Source organism: Sorex fumeus, unplaced genomic scaffold (assembly GCF_029834395.1).
Source record: "Sorex fumeus unplaced genomic scaffold, SorFum_2.1 ptg000246l, whole genome shotgun sequence".
Classification (NCBI taxonomy): domain Eukaryota; kingdom Metazoa; phylum Chordata; class Mammalia; order Eulipotyphla; family Soricidae; genus Sorex; species Sorex fumeus.
The window spans coordinates 250,587-268,510 of record NW_026606303.1 but is presented as its reverse complement, the minus strand read 5'-3'; the positions used below and the strand labels follow the sequence as shown (position 1 = coordinate 268,510).

The 17,924-nt window shown below is 53.3% G+C and overlaps 1 protein-coding gene across 1 annotated transcript in view; it reads right to left on the bottom strand.

Annotated features, from left to right (window-relative positions):
- Window positions 1-1,766: 1,766 nt before the first annotated feature.
- Window positions 1,767-17,924, bottom strand: part of LOC130018275 (CAP-Gly domain-containing linker protein 1-like) — a 29,711-nt gene continuing 13,553 nt past the window's right edge. Inside the window, 6 exon segments of the mRNA XM_056109003.1 lie at window positions 1,767-1,928; window positions 2,774-2,828; window positions 8,301-8,406; window positions 8,951-9,077; window positions 13,926-14,129; window positions 16,020-16,124. Of these exon segments, the coding sequence (XP_055964978.1) occupies window positions 1,767-1,928; window positions 2,774-2,828; window positions 8,301-8,406; window positions 8,951-9,077; window positions 13,926-14,129; window positions 16,020-16,124 (759 nt within the window).

Below are 17,924 nucleotides of genomic sequence, written 5' to 3'. Positions count from 1 at the left end.
AGACAGAGAACCGCAAAGCACACGCTGACTCCGGCATGGGCCTTCGCTCACACCCAGAAGTGTCACACTGCTGAAACGAGGCCTCTGGCAGAGCTCACCACGGGCACCGCGGCTGGCCTGGGACGCGACTCCGGTTCCAGGCACAAGATGTTCTCAGACACAGCAAACACACAAGCCCACGGAATCCGGGCCTCAGGCAGCTGATTTTTCTCCTGGTGCCACGCCAGCGGCAGCGGGGACACAGACAGGAGACTTATTACCAAGAGTGATGACATTTTTGCCAAATCAGAGCCTAAACCGAGGACATGGAAAAACAGGATAAAATATCAGAGGGACTGCATTAGTTCATACTTCACCCTGAACAGAGACAAAGCTTGTTCGCTATAAAAGCCACAACTTCAGAAATACTCGTGTAGGTCATTAAGAGAAAAGAAATGAGGGCTGAGAAGTGCCTGCCCAAACAGCCCCCCACAGCCACGCGCTCCCACAGTCCGAAATTGCTGCCACGGCCCCCATGGGCAAGACTCCATCTTCTCGGGATGGACCCCGTGGAGAAATTAAATGGATGCAAACTCAGGTATACAGGATTCGTGACTGAAATCTCCAGGCTTTTTCAGAGTTGGGATGGGCTACCTCCCCCCTCCCCCATGTCCTTGTACTTCCAGAAGCCCCAGCAGCTTTTGGACATCCACACTCCAAAGCTGCCACCCAGACAAAACATCAACTCCAGTAGTACCTTCCCGACAAAAAGACTTAACTTTCTGACATCTCAAACTCTAAAACACTGATAAACCAGTAGTAGCACACCAGATTGGAGAAGGAACCAATCTCGGTTAACAAAACAAACACAGGAGGCTGAACCTATCACAACATCTTACAAGGACTCAATGTCTCCATAAGAAACAACAATTTATTGGTTGGTCCGTGGTTGGAGGCCTGCCCCAAGCGCTGGGGAGAAGGCAGTTGGGAGAGAGAAGGGATCATAAGGACAGTGACAGGAAGAAACGATCACTGGGTAAGATCTGAGTGCTGAAAGTCCCGTAAGGAACAGAACACGATGACCTCTCTGTGCCCGAATTGCAAACCATCACGCCCCAAAGGAGAGAGAAAGAAGAAAGGTGCCTGCCTCTAAGGCAGGGTGGAGGGGTGGCGGGAGGGAACTGGGTGGGAAACATACGCTGGTGGAGGGATAGGGGCGGGAACATGGCGTGACTGAAACCGGATCTTGAACAGCTTTGCAATGGTGCATCTCATGGTGATCCAATGAAAGGAACTTCAAGGAAATAAGTGAGGGCTGGGAGGGTCGGCCCCCTGGGGTTTGCATGGGGCGGGGGGGAGGCAGGTTCCACCCCGGCACCGCAGTAGTTCCCCCCATCACCGCCAGGGGTCCGTAGTGAGCGGAGCCAGGAGCAGTACCTGCGCTCCAGGTGTGCCCCCGTCCGCAATACAAAGAGAGAGAGATGAGAAGAGTGGGGTGGGCAGGGGAAGAAAAACAAAACAACAAAACAAAACAACAAAAAAACACCAAACTTTGGGAGAAAGGAAAACAGTCTGAAAGAGCCCGAGAGAGGGGGGTGCACCCTCTGCGCCCTCGGAGCCCCGGGGCAGGGCTCTGCACAGAGGCGCGCCTGCACACACGCGGGATGGCCAAAGGGAAACAAAGTTTTAGCGGGCAGGGCACTAGTCGGCGCTCGCTACTCTCAGCACGCGGCCCGCCGAGCTCCCGGGCTCCCTCCGGGCTGAGCTCTGTCCCCCCGCAGCACAGGTCAGCCCTGTGCGTCCTCGCGCTGCCCCGCCTGCACCTGCACAAAGGGCCAAGCTGAGCCCCCGCGATGCCCCGCGATGCCCCGCGAGCGGGCACCAAAGGGACCGCGTGGTTTCCCGACAAGACCCCAGAAAAATCCTTTCTGGTCTTCCCGGAGCAGGGACTGCGGGTGGGGAGCGAAGGGGGTGGGGGGGTGGGGAGGGCGGTGTTGGGGGGGATCTGGGCTTTCTGCAATTTCTCCAGGAGGGTCCAAAGCCCCCACTCCCCACCCCGGCAGCCACTGGGTCAAAGTTCCCTCCCGCAGAGCAGTGGGGGCGGCTCCCTCCCGGTGCGCCAAGTTTTGGAACGCGAAGCTCCACCTGGGAGCTGGAGGGCGAGGGCGAAGTGTCCTGAAATCAGGAAAAGTCGGGGCGGGGGCAAGCAGCCTCCGGGGCCCTCCTGTGCCCCTGCCCGGCCCGGAGAAGTCCCCGAACACCCTCCACCTCGGCATGAGGCGTGACTCACGGGTGCCACCAGCCACCCCCCACCCCTCCTCGGGGCTGAAGCTGGGGGGCTCGCCCGCCCACGCCCGCTCGCCCCAGGCACGCGGGAGTCACTCGCCGGCCTGGGAGGGCGCATGGGAATGAGCAGATAGAGCGGGAGCCCCTGCCTCCCCCCCCCCCCGCCCCGAGGCGCGGGGAGGGGGTCTGGGCCCGGCCCTTAACGCAAAGCAATTATATGAATGTCTTGCAGAGCGGCTTTATGCTGGGAGTATCCATTGGTTCTCACTCATTTCAGCAACTTTCAGCAAGTTTGGAGAATGTGTTTTTGAAACCTTTCTGAGCCAGAACGGGGCAAAGATTGTTACGACTAACGCAACAGAGAAAGATTTTCATCCTGACTCTGGAGAGGACCAAAGTGAGTTGCTCTTAAACAAAAAGGCAATTCGCAAAAGGCCAGAACAGAACGGTGAACATGGGTTTCCGGTAGAGGATGAGAGCTCGGGGCACATGGAGCATGTGGCCTCACACCCTCGGCCAGATTCTCCTCCGGGCTGGCTGGCAGAGGAGATGGAGGACCTGGCCTGGGGAGAGAGGGCGGCAAGACAGGGAAGGAGCGAAGACACAACAGATACAACCCAACGGGTGCGTGTGTGGCTGTGTGTGTGTGTGTGAGCATTTACACCACAAAAGGACGTGTGTGGGGGAGCACAGGGCGGGGACGGACAGCCAGTCAAGACTGGGCAATGCCACAGTCTGGAAAGGACATGAGAGGGGACAGAAGTGTGGCTCCTGGGACGCATATTTGGAGAGAGACAGAGGTGCGTGTGAAGTGGGGGATCTCATTAATGTCTGGGGTCCAGGACAGCTGTGGATGTTCTTGTCAGACTCGCTGGTTCAAATCAGTTCAATATTTGTTTTAAAATTTTTTAATAGTTTTAAAATTTTTTACTCACACAAAAAAAATAAAGTCATCATTTGTTCCTTTGATTCACTGAACTTTTTTTTCTTTGGGATGGATGTGTGTACACCTGGCCATGTTCAGGGTTTACCCTGGCTCTGGGCTCAGGGTACCACATGGGGTGCCAGGGATTGAACCCAGCTCAGCTGTGTACAAGACAAGATAGTACCAGTTCTACGACTTCCGCGGCCCCTGAAGGAGTGACTTTCCATGGATGGCTGCATAAACATTCCTGGGACATATGGGGGCAAGGGGAACAGAGGTGATGAGACAGCAGAGGGAAATGGACAAGTGGTTAAATTGGTCATTTATTTTTTAAAATTTATTTATGTATTTATTTTAACCGGGGGTCACGCCCAGCGATGCACAGGGGTTACTCCTGGCTCTGCACTCAGGAATTACTCCTGGTGTTGCTCAGGAGACCATATGGGATGCTGGGAATCAAACCCGGGTCGGCCGCGTGCAAGTCAAACACCCTACCCCACTGTGCTACCGCTCCAGCACTAAGTTGCATGCCAAGACGAGTGTCTTAAAAAACAAAACCTAAATGGAACAAAAAAATGCTTCACCTTCTGACGGACGGTTGCCTCCTCAAGCCAGGGCACCAGTCATGATTCTGGGGGGATGTGCGCTGTGGGGAGCGCAGGGGAGGATGGGACTCTGGTGTCTGTGTGCCCCCAACTTGGGAGCTGTCTCCTGCAAATAGCACCAGGGATGAACCGACCATTTGGGACCAGCTCTGGGGGCTGGGAGGATGAGCAGATGGAAGGAGCTGAGATGGGCGGCAACCATGGACGTGCAACAGATCCCGACAACCGCCACTCAAGAGTACAGAGGAGGGGGTCTCCCCGCAACCAGAACTGACGGTTGGGGCGGGGTGGCGGGTGCGCTGTGTCACAGGGAATTACAGCACAGTAGGTTTCATGGGAAACGCATTTCCCTTCCTTGTGTCCTCCATCTTCTGCAGCCTGGCAGTGGGCTGGCCTTGGGGATGTTCCTGGCTCCTTGCTGGGGGCTGCGTGGAGGGAGGGAACTCTGCCTCCTGCAAAGCCTGTGCTCCCTGCGGCCCCAGACTTCAGAGCAAAGCTCAGATATGCTTATGCCCATCTGCCTCTTTCTTTTCTTTTGTTTTGGGGCCACACCTGGTGATGTGAGGGGCTTACTCCTGGTGTTGTGCTCAAGGATCACTCCTGGCTGGGGGAGGATCCACCTGGGATGCCGGGGATGGACCCTGGGTTGGCCTCAAACAAGGCAAGTTCCCTGCCCGCTGTGCTATCCTGCAGCTCCCCTATTTGTCCTTTTCATTCTGACTTTCGTTTGCATTTCTGCAGCAAGTTCAAATTCTGGGCTTCTCTGCTCCACCTCAGTTCAAGATGTTTTCCATCCTGTGGAACTATGTCTTTTTCTCCTGGTACTCTGGTTGAAGTTTTTGTCCTCCTGAGTCATAACAGTAAATGCAGAAAACGAATCTGTAACAAGATAGTTCTTTTTGTTTGGTGGCACATTTGGCGGTGTTCGGGGCTTACTCCTGGCTCTGTGCTCAGAGAGCACTCCTGGCGGTGCTCGGGGGACCATACGGAGTGCGGGAATCACACCTGAGTCAGACAAAAAGCAAGGCAAGAGCCTTCCCGCTGTGATATCACTCCAGCCCCATAGAGTGATGAAAGTGAAAAACAACAACAACAACGTTTTTCCATGCAAGGGAATATGTAGTTTTTAATTAAAATAACACTAGCACGTTACTCATTATTTTATTTTATTTTTGGCTTTTTGGCTCATACCCGGTGAAGCTCAGGGGTTACGCCTGGCTCTGCACTTAGGAACTACTCCTGGTGGTGCATGGGGGACCATATGGGATGCTGGGGATTGAATATGCAAACGCCCTAGCCGTTGTACGTTGTAGTATCATTCCAGCCCCTAGCATGTCATTAAAAAAAAAAAGAAAGAAAAATTTGTGTACAGAAAAGTGGTTATTTTCTTCTCCTTCCAGATCTGGTCACTGCAGAATTTTTGGTCGTCGCTTTTAGTAGGTCGTACGGTCTTCTACCTGAAGTAATAAAACTGCAGATTCTACTGCTGCCTCTGGGCTCAAAAGTCTGTATTGCTAAATAATGTTTGACTTATAAAATTTTTTTTTGCTTCTGTTTATGGGTCCTACCTAGTTGTGCTCAGGGCTTACTCCTGCCAGTGCTTAGGGACCACATGGGACGCCGGGGATTGAGCCCAGGTCAGCCTCAGGCAAGGCCAGGCCCTCCCCGCAGTGCCATGGGTTCTGCCCCACGTTTAGACTTTTATTCCCGTCCTAGGCATCCGTTGTGCTGACTCTCCTCTCCTCTGCTCTTCCAGCACAATTGTCCAAAGGCTTTGCTTGGCAGTGTTTTAGCGCAGGGGCTGTTTCAAGAGCAGATGAATTTGTAGATTGCAATGCCAGACATCAAACCACGTGGGGCGGGGGGCGGGGTTATCGGTACTCACACCCCCACGGTCCATGTTCCCTGACCCCAAGGTGCCGGGAACAAACTCAGGAATGTCTCGCACTTCCCCCATTGCTGCATACAAGAGGCTCTTTTCCAATAAATTAAGCCCATTTGTGTCAAACACATGTCCTGGGGCCCCACGGCAAAGCCAATGGGGTGAAGGGGTGAAGGTTGTTTCTTCAGCTCAGGGTTCTGGGGAGGGGGAGGGTCACTTTAAAGAGGAGTGAATCTGAGGGTTAGTTTGTTCTTTTTCTTGAGGGCCACTCCAGGTGATGCACCAGGCTTCCTCCTCCTGGCTCTGCACTCAGGGGTCACTCGCCGTGATGCTTGGGGGACCATGTGGGGTGCAAGGATGGAACCCGGGTTGGCCGCATGCATGGCACACACTTTCCCCTGTACTGTACTATCGCTCCAGCCCCAAATTTGAGTATTTCTTAACTTAAAAAGAAGAAGGGAGACGGTAGCCCTGGCCTCCTAGCTTTGTGGCCTAGGTAAAACAATCCTTAAGCAACCGAGTAGATTTCTCTGCAAGGACAGCGCAGCCAGCGTTACCATGGAAATAGGCAGCCCAGCCAGCAGAAACCGATGCGGTCACATGCCTGATGGCATCCATCATATCAGCAGGCGGGGTTGGGCCGCTGAGTCCCACATGGCCCACAGCGTGACGCCTTTTTAACCGAGTGACACCCTTCACTCGTGCACCCCGCCTGGAGAGCATTCCTACTGCTCGAGAGGGGCCGTGGCGGGGGCTGGCGCTGGGCCTGTCTGGGTCTGTGGAGCTCAGGAACGCTCCATGCTGAAAATGGGGATATTCTGCACGCCAGGAGAATTTTTTTTCTTTCGGCAAAAATAAACTGTCCTATTTGCCACTGTCTGTCCACTGGCCAGACTGCACCTGACTCAGGTGAAACGCCTGAAGGAAAGGCGGTCAGCTCACTCCCCAGCAGGTGGGTGCCAGGGTGGAGTCGGGAAAAGTACCTCCAGGAGCCTGGGCCAGAGCACAGCGGGGAGGGTGTTGGCCTTGCACACAGCAGACCTGGGTTCCATCCCCGGCACCAGAGAGGACCCCCCCTCAACCCCACCAGGAGTGAAACCTGAGCGCAGAGCCAGGAGTAAGCCCTGAGCACAGCCAAGTGTAGCCCCCCCCAAAAAAAGTAAAATAAAACGATGATTTAAAAAGAGAGACCGTGCAAGGCCAATGCACGCAGATCCAATGTGAACAGTGTAAATAAATTCAACCAGCCTCCCATTATTGGTTATTTCAAAATACACATCCCAAACAATTGGGGGTGGGAGTGGCATACACACAGCTGTGCTAGGGGTCAGGCCCAGGGTGGCCGCACGCAAGGCAAGTGCCTTACTCACTGTAGTGTGTCTTGGCCCCACTCCTCCCAAACTACTGTTCTTACAAGGATGTTACAAATACTTCATCTGAGGGTTGCATTTCTGGTTTATGCCATAAAAGGTTGCGGTGACGGTGAGACTGTCTGTGTTGGCTGAACCCCATGCGAGCTGTCACGCTGACTGTGTGCCGATCCAGTCACCGAGGGCTGGATCCATCTGTCATGCCTGAACACAACTATTTTTAACCTGCAGAGTCTAATGGGTGGTGGTGTTCGTTCGGCCCCTTTCAGTTCTCTTGATTTGTTAATTCCCATCCCCCATACTTTGCACACTAGGGTGACCCCATGAAGATTTAGGGGGTCAAATCCACATCAAAATGCTCTCAATGATTAAATGAGGCATGTTTCAGAGCTATTTATTTAGTGATGGGGGGGAGGTATTTCAGGCCTGAGCTAATTAGTCATTTAGGAGCTGGGAGATTTAATTTTAATTATGGATGAAAAATCTCCCTCCCTCCCTTTCTCTCTCCCTATCTCCATCTCCTGACAAATGAGCAGCTTTCACTTAGCAAATGGTCACCAGCAAACCTGGTTGCAGGCGGTGCCTGCATTGGGGAGACTGCTCAGTCTCCCGTGGGAGCCACACAGTGACTCCCGATCCACTTGCAGTTCCAGAAGGTCTTTGGGTCCCCAAGGCCACCAGTCATCCCCTCAGCCACATTCGTGTCTCTACTTCGCACGGAGCTCTGCTCCTGAACGCCCACGGGGAAGGCTGCCAGCGCCCCCACAGGTGTGGGGGGATGGGAACTGTCCATTCCACTTTACGAACCTCCCATATATATTTTTAAAAAGCAGCATTGGAGCTGGAGTGGCAGTAGGGCAGGCAGGGTGCTTGCCTTGCAGGCTGCAAACGCGCGTTGGACCCCTGGCACCCCCTATGGTCCCCGAGCCGGCCAGGAATGGTCCCTGAGCACTACTGGGTGTGTCCCCCCCAAAAAAAACAAACAAAAAAACCCAGCAATTGCTTTCACTTTTGCTGCCTAAAATAAAGTGTTTTTTTCTCTTTTTTGGGTCACACCCAGCGATGCTCAGGGGTTACTCCTGGCTCTGCAATCAGGAATCCATCCTGGGGGTGCTCGGGGGACCACATGAGATGCCAGGGATTGAATCTGGGTCAGCCACTTGCAAGGCAAACGCCCTACCGGCTGGACTATGGCTCCGGTCCAAACTGAAGTGATTTAATTAAGCAATTTCTCTCATAGGACATAAACTTACATTTCTTTCTTGAATTCTTCCATCTCTTGATTCTCTACAGTCAGACGCTCTTTCGATTTCTTCAGCTCTTCCACATTCTTCAAGTTGTTTTCTTTAAGGGATCCGACTTCGAGACCAAGAGAAAAGAAACCTGGTCAAATGCTTCTGTTTTCCAGTGGCATGGATGGGGACACAAATCAGACGTGAAGACGCAAGTTTGAATAGCAAAGGGCCGGAGACACGCGGCTCAGGGGCGTCCTGCAGCGCACCGGTGCAGGAAGCCCCGTCTGTAGGAAGCAGACCCTGAGCACTGTTGGTGGTGGCTTAAAAGACCGAAAAAGAACGGACACTAGAGGCTCCTGACAGAGACAAAGAGGACTCGGAATGAAGAATGCTCCTCCCAAGCCCTGAGTGTATTCGCTGAGTGACTAAGGATATGGTTTTTCTTTCTTTTCTTTTTGGGTCACACCCAGCAATGCACAGGGATGCCTCCTAGCTCTGCACTCAAGGAATTACTCCTGGCGGTGCTCAGGGGATCATATGGGATGCCGGGGATTGAACCTGGGTCTGCCGTGTGTGAGTCAAACGCCCTCCCTGCTGTGCTATCGCTCTGGCCCAGGATATGGTTTCTCTCAAGGCTGAGGCCGGGCCTACACAGCCCTGGTCACCACCATCAACCACCTCACTCTGCAACTTCGCATTGGTGTTCCTGGCGTCCTCCAGGGAGGCCAGGGTCTCTGTCTTCTCTTGGGTCATTTGCTCCATGAACTGCCTGGCATCTTCCGCTGTCTGCACAGCCTGGAGGGAGAAACCTCGTTGAGCCACCCCGGGGGGGGGGGGGGGGGCAGGGAGGGGTTGGCCTCAGTGGCAGAGCACAGCGCGAAACGCCACACAAACCTGCCACAGTGGTTCCGGGCCCCGCTGGGCGCCACTCACCCCGTGGGGACTCGCTGGGCGAGCCTGAGATCGGTCCACAAGCTGAAAAGACCCACTACTGCTGGGCGGGAGGACCCCAGAGCCCAGACCATGGCTTGTTGAGGAAGAAGGAAGTAAGCAAGGGAGGAGGGAGGCTAAGGATACGAAGGAGGGAGGGAGGAAACAGGGAAGAAAGGGAAAGGGGGGGAGGGAGGGAAGAAAAGGTTATCTTTTTTTTTTTTTGGCCCGCTCGAGCTAATCGATGAACAACGGGAGGACAGTGACAATGACAGTGACCCTATGGGATCCTGGAGATCGAACTCACGTAGGCCGTGTGCAAGGCAAATGCCCTTCCCACTGTACTATCACTCTGGCCCCCAAGATTTACTTTCTTGTAGTTTCTTGTCTGTGACTTTAAAAGTCTGAGGGGTTTCAATATGAAATTTAAATTGAAGAACCTCTAATCCACTAGACAGCAGTCACCAGAACTTGACGTTTGTTACATCTTGATGCGAACAAGTGGGTCAACTATCCCCTGCTGTGTCCTAGGAATTGATTCCGTTTGTTTCTGGAATGCCAGCTAAGGAGTCCTGAGTCCTGAGAGGAACTCCCGGGGGTCTCTGGGTCCTTCTGTTATGTCTGTCAGTCCTGTCTACAAATCCCACAGCCAATGGCTGTCCAATGGCTTCTGGAGGATGGCGGCCACCGAGCCACCAAGGGGGAGCAGGTGGAGGGACAGCACCCTTTCCTCCCTGGAATGGCCCAGCGACAGTAACCTACTGCAGGGTTCAGATGCATTTCTGCCAAAAGCCATTGGATTCCGAGATTTGTGTCTGAGTCTCTGGGATCATAGTCATTAAGCACCTTAATCAGGAGCCAGAGAGGCCGTTCATGGGCGGCGACTTGGGGTCACATTGAGACGGGGAGGAAAAGGCTGGCTCCACCCCCATCCCATGAGGCCCCACATGTCTCATCACTGTGGGCCCAAACCTGACTGTCCAATGACCTCTGGCGGATGGTGGCCACTGAGCCCCCAAGGGGGAGCAGGCGGAGGGACAGCACCCTTTCCCCCCTGGGGTGGCCCGGCAACAGTAACCTATTGTGCGAGCTGGATGCATTTCTGCCAAAAGTTGCTGAGTTTCGAGATTTGTTTCTGAGTCTCTGAGATCATGGCCGTTAAACAGCTCGATCAGGGACCAGAGAGGCCATGCCTCTAATTATATAGCTGAACTGGAGGTGGTGTGGGTGTATCTCCCACATACCTAACTTTTTCCTGTTTACTTTCTTGGTCAACTCTGCCCCAACCTTTTGGGGTCTGGCCAATCGCACGGCAGCAATTTGGGGGTACCTGGACGTCTGAAGGCGCCATCAGGCTGCTGATGCACTCGACTCACAGGTACAGACTGACCTGCTGGCGGCACCATACTCCCAACCCAGTGCTTCTTAGGGTTTACTCCTGCCTCTGCACTTAGAGATTGCTCCTGCCAGGGCACAGATGACTGGATGGGATTCCTGCGATTAAACCCAGATCGGCCACATGCAAGTACCCTACTCACTGCACTATCTCTTTAGCCCAAGATAAACACTTTTAAGAAAATGGTTTACAGGTCCAGAGCAATAGTGCAGCTGGTAGGGCATTTGCTTTGCAGGTGGCCAATCTGGCTTCAATCCCTGACATTCCATATAGTTTGCCCAAGCACTGCCAGGAATGATTCCTGAGTGCAGAGCCATAAATAAGCCCTAAGACATCACCAGGGGTGGCACAAACATAAAGAAACAAAAAGAAATTGGTGTATCAGAATTCCATTGTAGAAACTGTTTGACTCATTTGACTCTATAGTTCTTCATTGCTAGCCAAAAATCTTTTCTAAATAAACCTGAGAATAATCAGTTATCACTGGCAAAAAAGAAATAATTTTATTAAAGTAGATATAGGACACTTGTTCGCTCAAGTTTTAATACTGCTTTACATAGTTTGTGAAACAAATTCAATAATGGTTATTACTAAAAATTTCAATTGATACAGATCTTTCACTTGTCAGACAGTTGATAATCTCCAGAGGAAAATACATCAAAATCATACATATAATTATAGAAGTTCTTATTATACATGTAGCCTGGATGGTACATTATTTATCACTTTTGACAGAACTAGAAGACATTCAAGTGAACAAAAATAGATTCAAACTGGATGATAAACTTCTGATGGTTGAGGTCCTTCATTTAATTTTTTTGTGATAAGAAAATCCAAAAGTATTAATGCTGAATTTCTCCAGAACCAGCTTCTTGACATGCTCCTCCAGCTGGCCCCTCTCCTCCAGGCCCTTCTTACACTCGGCCACCAGGCCGCTCTTGCTCATCTGCAGCTCCTCCACCAGGCCCTGCAGCCCCACCGTGGCGACCTGCAGTGACCTGCAGTGCTTCGTTCTCTGTGCGCACCCTCTGGAGCTCCTCCTGCACCGCCCTGCCCAATTCCAGCACTTTCTCTTTCTCCGCCTCGAGGGCTTCTTGGCGGAGCCGCTCCTCCTGCCAGAGCTTCTCTGCGGCCCGCCTGGCCTCGATGACCTTCTCCTTTTCTAATTGAATCGCTTGGCTCAACAGCCAGAGCTTCCTCTGCTCTTCCCGCAGCGAAGAGTTTTTGGCCTCGGCTTCTGTTTGCTTCAGTAGCAGTGACCCTCTCTCTGACTTCAGAGAGCGCTTCTCCTTCGCCAGCAATTGATTCTCTGACCTCAGGGCCCTGCGATCCTTCGACATCAGCTCAATTGCCTCTGATGTTATTGGGTAAGTTAATGACTACAGAAACAAAAGCGGGGAAGAATGGAAACAAGAATGAGATCAAGCAGGCACAAGCAAGCCAAGCACTTAATGTGGCCTAAACACCAGAAATGAAAATGGCAGAGTAGTCTTACCTGCACACGCGTGTATACGCGCGCGCACACACTCACACACTCACACACGCACACACACGCAGGATGGAGAGGCTCTAACACAGTTAGCTTCTTAGGGTCAACATAACTACCTGCCTATTTTGTGGATGGGGGCCCCACACCTGGTGATGTTCGGGTCTCGCTCAGTGTTCTGTGCTCAGGGATCACTGCTGGCAGGGCCGGAGGACCATACGGGATGCTGGGGATCAACCCTGGGTTGGCCGAGTACAAGGCTGCACCCTACCCATTCTACTAGCAGCCAATTTTATTTTTGAAATGCCATCTGAAATTATTCCTGACAGCTCCCCGGAAGTTTGGACAGTTGGATCTTGACATTGGGGCATAAGATTTTTTTCCCCCCACTTCAATTCTTCTATTATAAAATCCATCACTCTGTCATAGAAGGGATGCATTAAAAAACTAGTTTTCAGTACAATTCAAAGAACTACAAAAAGTATTTTGTTTTTGAACTTTGTGCAGGAGGGGAAGGGAAAAGCAACCACTACTTGCCAAACGATTTTCACAGGGACAAACAGAGGCAGGAAATGGACTTAGTCCCAAAAGTTTTACACTTTATAGAAAATCCAGACTAATCCACCAGCTTTGGAGACTGAAGCCAACAGGTTTTGCTTGCCAAACACAGTAACAACAAGTCTCAAAATGGAGACATTAGTGGGCCCGCTCGAGCAAATCGATGAACAATGGGAGGCAGTGTTTGCAGTAATTTGGGAGGGGCCCAGGGGCTCCAGGAGGAGTGGCCGCACACGGGCCAGGGTCTCCCTCACCTGCTCTCCCTGCCCGTCAGCAACGGGTTGTGCGTCTTCGTTTCTGAGTCTCAATGCACACCATAGTTTAACCGCCATGTACTTTCCAGAACTTTCTGCAGCAAGGGCTATCTTCTCTGTCCAGCTCCACAGCCATGAGCCGCAGCAGGCTACTGGCGTGCGCTGGGCAGCTGACCGCTGACGGTCAGGTTACCGGAATGTGGCTGACCTGAGCATGCACACGAGGCTGCTGGCCACAGAACTGGGCCGTGCAGGTGGTCCAGAGAGGAGACGTAGCCCTGGCTCTGGTGCGTGGTGGAAAGAGGCCGGGCACCAACACACACGCGGGCCATGGCCGCCACTCAGCAGCCCTGGTTTCCTCTGATGTAAGCTCGCTTCCGTTTTCTATCCACTGGCTTATAGATATGTATACACACACATATACATACAAGCACATATATGTATAAACTATACATGGGACCAAGCGTGGAAAACTAAAAATGTATCAAAATATGTACATATGAATTAAAATACACTTATTATATGGATATAAAGATGTACACATATGTACATGTTATGTATGTACACACATATATGTGTGTGTACATTATTTTCCTTCTTGTTTTGGGGTTCACACCCGGCAGAGGTCACGGCTTCCTCCTGGGTGCTTGGGGGACCCCGGGGGATGCTGGGGATCCCCCGGTGGGTCACGTGCACAGCAAGTGCCCTCTCACTGCACTAGTTCCAGCCGCTCTATTTCTCCCCACTGAGCTTCGAACCTTAACATTTCTCTGATACACTAAAAAATGCCTTTGAGCAATCAAGTGAAAACACGAAGGCCTGAACTTACTGAGCAAGCTAAAAACAAAACGGACAACCCAAGCTGGGGTCCCTGGGCTTCTATGTGCTCTGCCGGGCGCCCCGGGAGCAACCCCCTTCCGGCTCTCACAGGCGCCAACGGGCGGAGGAAGTGTCTGAGGCTGCAGGCCGAGGCCCCCAACAGAGCCCGACCCCGAGACGGCGGCCCTGCGCCCACACACCTTGGCCTCGTCGACTTGCGTCTTCAGCTCGGCCACCTCCCGCAGCAGGCTCCCGTTCTCCGCCTGCACCGCCTGCAGCTTCTCCGCCTGCAGCAGCAGCTTCTGCAGGGCCTGCAGCGCCTCCTCGTGCTGCGCCTGGCTCTCCGTGGTGGACTTGGCGTGCTCGGCCTGCAGAGCCTGGAACTGGCTGCGGCTCACGTCCACCTTCTCCCACTGCGGGGAGCCGGGGGCCATCATCAGCCACAGGCCCCCTGCCTGCCCCCAGCACACACACGCACACATGCGCGCGCGCACACACACACACACACACACACAACGCACACAAACAAACATACCCGCACACACATGGCGACTCTGCTCTGCTCAACAGCACACACACCCAATGTTCATGAAAATGAACTTGCACTTAGAACATAGATATTGGGGCTGAAGGGCTGGCACATGGTCCAGGTGCCCGAGAACAGCCAGACGGTTAGACCCTGAGCCAGGAGTAACACCGAGTTTGGGGGGAGCCCCAATAAACATGGTGATCATCTGGGGGCTGGGAGAGAGAGAGCACTGAGTAAGGCCACTTGGCCCCGGTCTGAATCCCGGCACTAACAGGAATATCCTGAGCACAAAGCCAGGAGTCGCCTCCAAGGACTGACAGGCATGGCACTAGTCCCCCACCACCACCACCACCACCAAAAAAAAATATATATATATATATACACACACCCCAGGGGCAGAGCAATAGCCCAGCGGGGAGGGTGTTTGTCTTGCACAAGGCTGACCCGCCTTTGATCCCCAGCATCCCATAGGGGATGCACCGTCAGTAGTAATTCCTGAGTGCAGAGCCAGGATTGACCCCTGAATGTCCCCAGCTGTGACCCAAAAAGACAAAAAACAAGAACAACAAGAACAAAAAACCCAGAAAACAAAAATAATCCACCCGAAACTCAGCTATCAATGCCCAGTGTGTATCTGCCTGGCAAACATGAGTGAGTTGTGCAAGTATGTATGTATTTGCTTGCATGTCCAAGGACACGTATGAGTCTGCACATGACAGAAGCCCATGTGTGTATACTGGGGTGTGTGCATGGCTGTGGACACACGTGTGTACACATGTTCTCGAGCATACACAGATACACTGTGATGCTGCGTGTGCTGGGTCCATGCTGCCCCGGCAAGGACGATTCCGTTGGAAACCTCCCGCAGGGTTCTGAATGGCTCCTTCAGGGCTCAGTTTCGGGTCCTGACGAGACCCCGTCAGTACTGTCTCAATGGAAAGGCCCAGTTCATCAAGGTCCAGCGCCGGAGTGATGGGACAGTGGGGAGGGCGTTTACCTTGCACGTGGCTGACCCAGGTTCAATCCCCGGAATCCCAGGTAGTCCCCCAAGCTCCGCCAGGAGAAATTCCTGAGTGCAGAGCTAGGAGTAACCTCTGAGCATCACCAGGTGTGACCCAAAAAGCCAAAAAAGAAAACAAAAACAAAAACAACCAGATACTTTAGGTGTTTTGCTTTGTATGTGCCCAACCCAGGTTCAATACCCAGCATTCCATGTGGTCCCCTGAGGGCCACCAGGTGAAGGTCTCAGCACAGCTGAATACTAAAAAGCCCAAGACACAAACAAACACACACACACACACACACACACAAATCCTAAAAAGAAAACCAGAAAACACACTTTGATCCAGTGCAGGAAGGTGTCTGGAAGGTTCCAGAAAAGCAGCCTTCCCAGCGCATGTCTCTCACCCCCTCCCCTTGCTGTGAGCCCCCAGTGCTCCCGGCTGGCAGGGGACACAGAGCCGAGGGGGCAGGGGGCACGGGAGAGGAGCCTGAGGCGCTGCTGAGGGGAGGAAGGAGCCCGGCACTCCGGGAGCATCGCTGGCCACTCACTGATCAGGCAGAGGCGGAGGGCACAGAGGGGACAGAGCAACGCACCTACCTTTGCTGCCCCAATGGGGGCTCGCACAGCCCCTGGGGCTTTCGAGCTGACACGCTCGTGAGCCTCAGAGGCGATAGGGCCGAGCTCGCCTGAGGAGGCTTCGCTTTGCCCTCAGCAAGGTGAAGATCAGCGTCCGACTCCCCTGGTACTCACCAAAGTCCGAAGCTCTTTCTCCAAAGCCTCCTTCACTCGGCCGGCTTCGTTCAAGTTCTCCTGAAGACGACAAAGCGCTAGCTCCTTCCCCTGCAGCTCCTCGGCCAGGCTATCGGCCTACCAGAGTCACAAGGATGGAGTGAATGGACCAAGGGGACGAACAGAAACAGGAAGGGGAAAACAAAACAGAAAACACGTATGAGAAGCCCATGACCCAACACAACCCCAAAGAACAGAGGCATGAGGTGAGCGCGATTTCCTGAAGCTCTCGAAGCCAAGGCCTTGGCGCCATCAGTTCTGGTGATGACTGTCTAGTGGTTACTGAAAACGGCTCAAACAGAGGCGTTTTCTAGACCTAAATTTGGAGCGACCAGAAAATAAGAAAGCCTATGAGAAAGATTGACTTTCCAGGGGCAGGGAGACGGCACAAAGGGCTGGAGTACACACCAGGCCCGAGTTGGAACTGCAGCACCACTGGGCGAGCCTGAGATCGGTCCACAAGCTGAAAAGACCCACTACTGCTGGGCGGGAGGACCCCAGAGCCCAGACCATGGCTTGGCGAGGAAGAAGGAAGTAAGCAAGGGAGGAGGGAGGCTAAGGATACGAAGGAGGGAGGGAGGGAGGAAACAGGGAAGAAAGGGAAAGGGAGGGGAAGGAGGGAAGAACAGGTTATCTTTTTTTTTTTTTTGGCCCGCTCGAGCTAATAGATGAACAACGGGAGGACAGTGACAATGACAGTGACCCTATGGGATGCTGGAGATCGAACTCACGTAGGCCGTGTGCAAGGCAAATGCCCTTCCCACTGTACTATCACTCTGGCCCCCAAGATTTACTTTCTTGTAGTTTCTTGTCTGTGACTTTAAAAGTTTGAGGGGTTTCAATATGAAATTTAAAATGAAGAACCTCTAATCCACTAGGCAGCAGTCACCAGAACTTGACGTTTGTTACATCTTGATGCGAACAAGTGGGTCACCTATCCCCTGCTGTGTCCTAGGAATTGATTCCATTTGTTTCTGGAATGCCAGCTAAGGAGTCCTGATCCTGAGAGGAACTCCCGGGGGTCTCTGGGTCCTTCTGTTATGTCTGTCAGTCCTGTCTACAAATCCCACAGCCCTTCCAACTTGGCCAACAGAGAAGTTTCTCCAACAAAGCGCACAGCGCCAGGGGGGTGGGAGGGGGGCGGCTGGGAGGGCGCGTCTCTGCCACCACAATCCTATAGGAGGAAAAGGGCATTTCTCGGGGCCCCTTGGTGAGAACTGCAGCTTCCTCGGCTTGGCCCAGATCTCACTGTCTTGTCCTTCCCCAGGGTCAGGGCTACCGTGAGAGTCCATGCCCGTGGCCAGCAGGAGGCCATGCTGGAAGGCGGACATGGCCCAAGCACCCCTTAGAGGCTGAAAGGGATGAAATCTCTGCAGGGCTGGGCTGGGGCTTGTGCTGCAGGCAGGGAGGGGTCAGCAATGAGAAATATCAAGATGGGCCACATCACCAGCCCTGAGGGAGCTCAGAGGTTCAGAGGCATTGAGCACCAGCTGGAAACTGAGGCGCCTCGGGGAGAGGACAGCAAAGCAGTCACACGAGCAGGTGGTCAGCAAGGTCAGGGAAAGACCCCTGCGGCCAGCCTCGAGTCCAAGGGTCTGGGCGGACTCAGCGAGTACGCAGGGGGCCCAAGGCGGGGGGGCCGAGGTTTGCTTTGGGGGCTCCTATCTTGTTTTCTCACTGGCCTTGTGAAGAGTTCTCTGTTTCAGAAAGACCCCAGATGGGCCCGATTAGCCAGGGCCTAGGCTAGCATGGCATCCGGGTGCTGGGGACCAATGACCGCCCCAAAATCATGCCGACACGTTCTCAGTCCCATCAGAGGGAACCGCACGGGACGTGACCGGGAGACCTGTCAGCACCAAGCCGGAACACGGCGGCAAG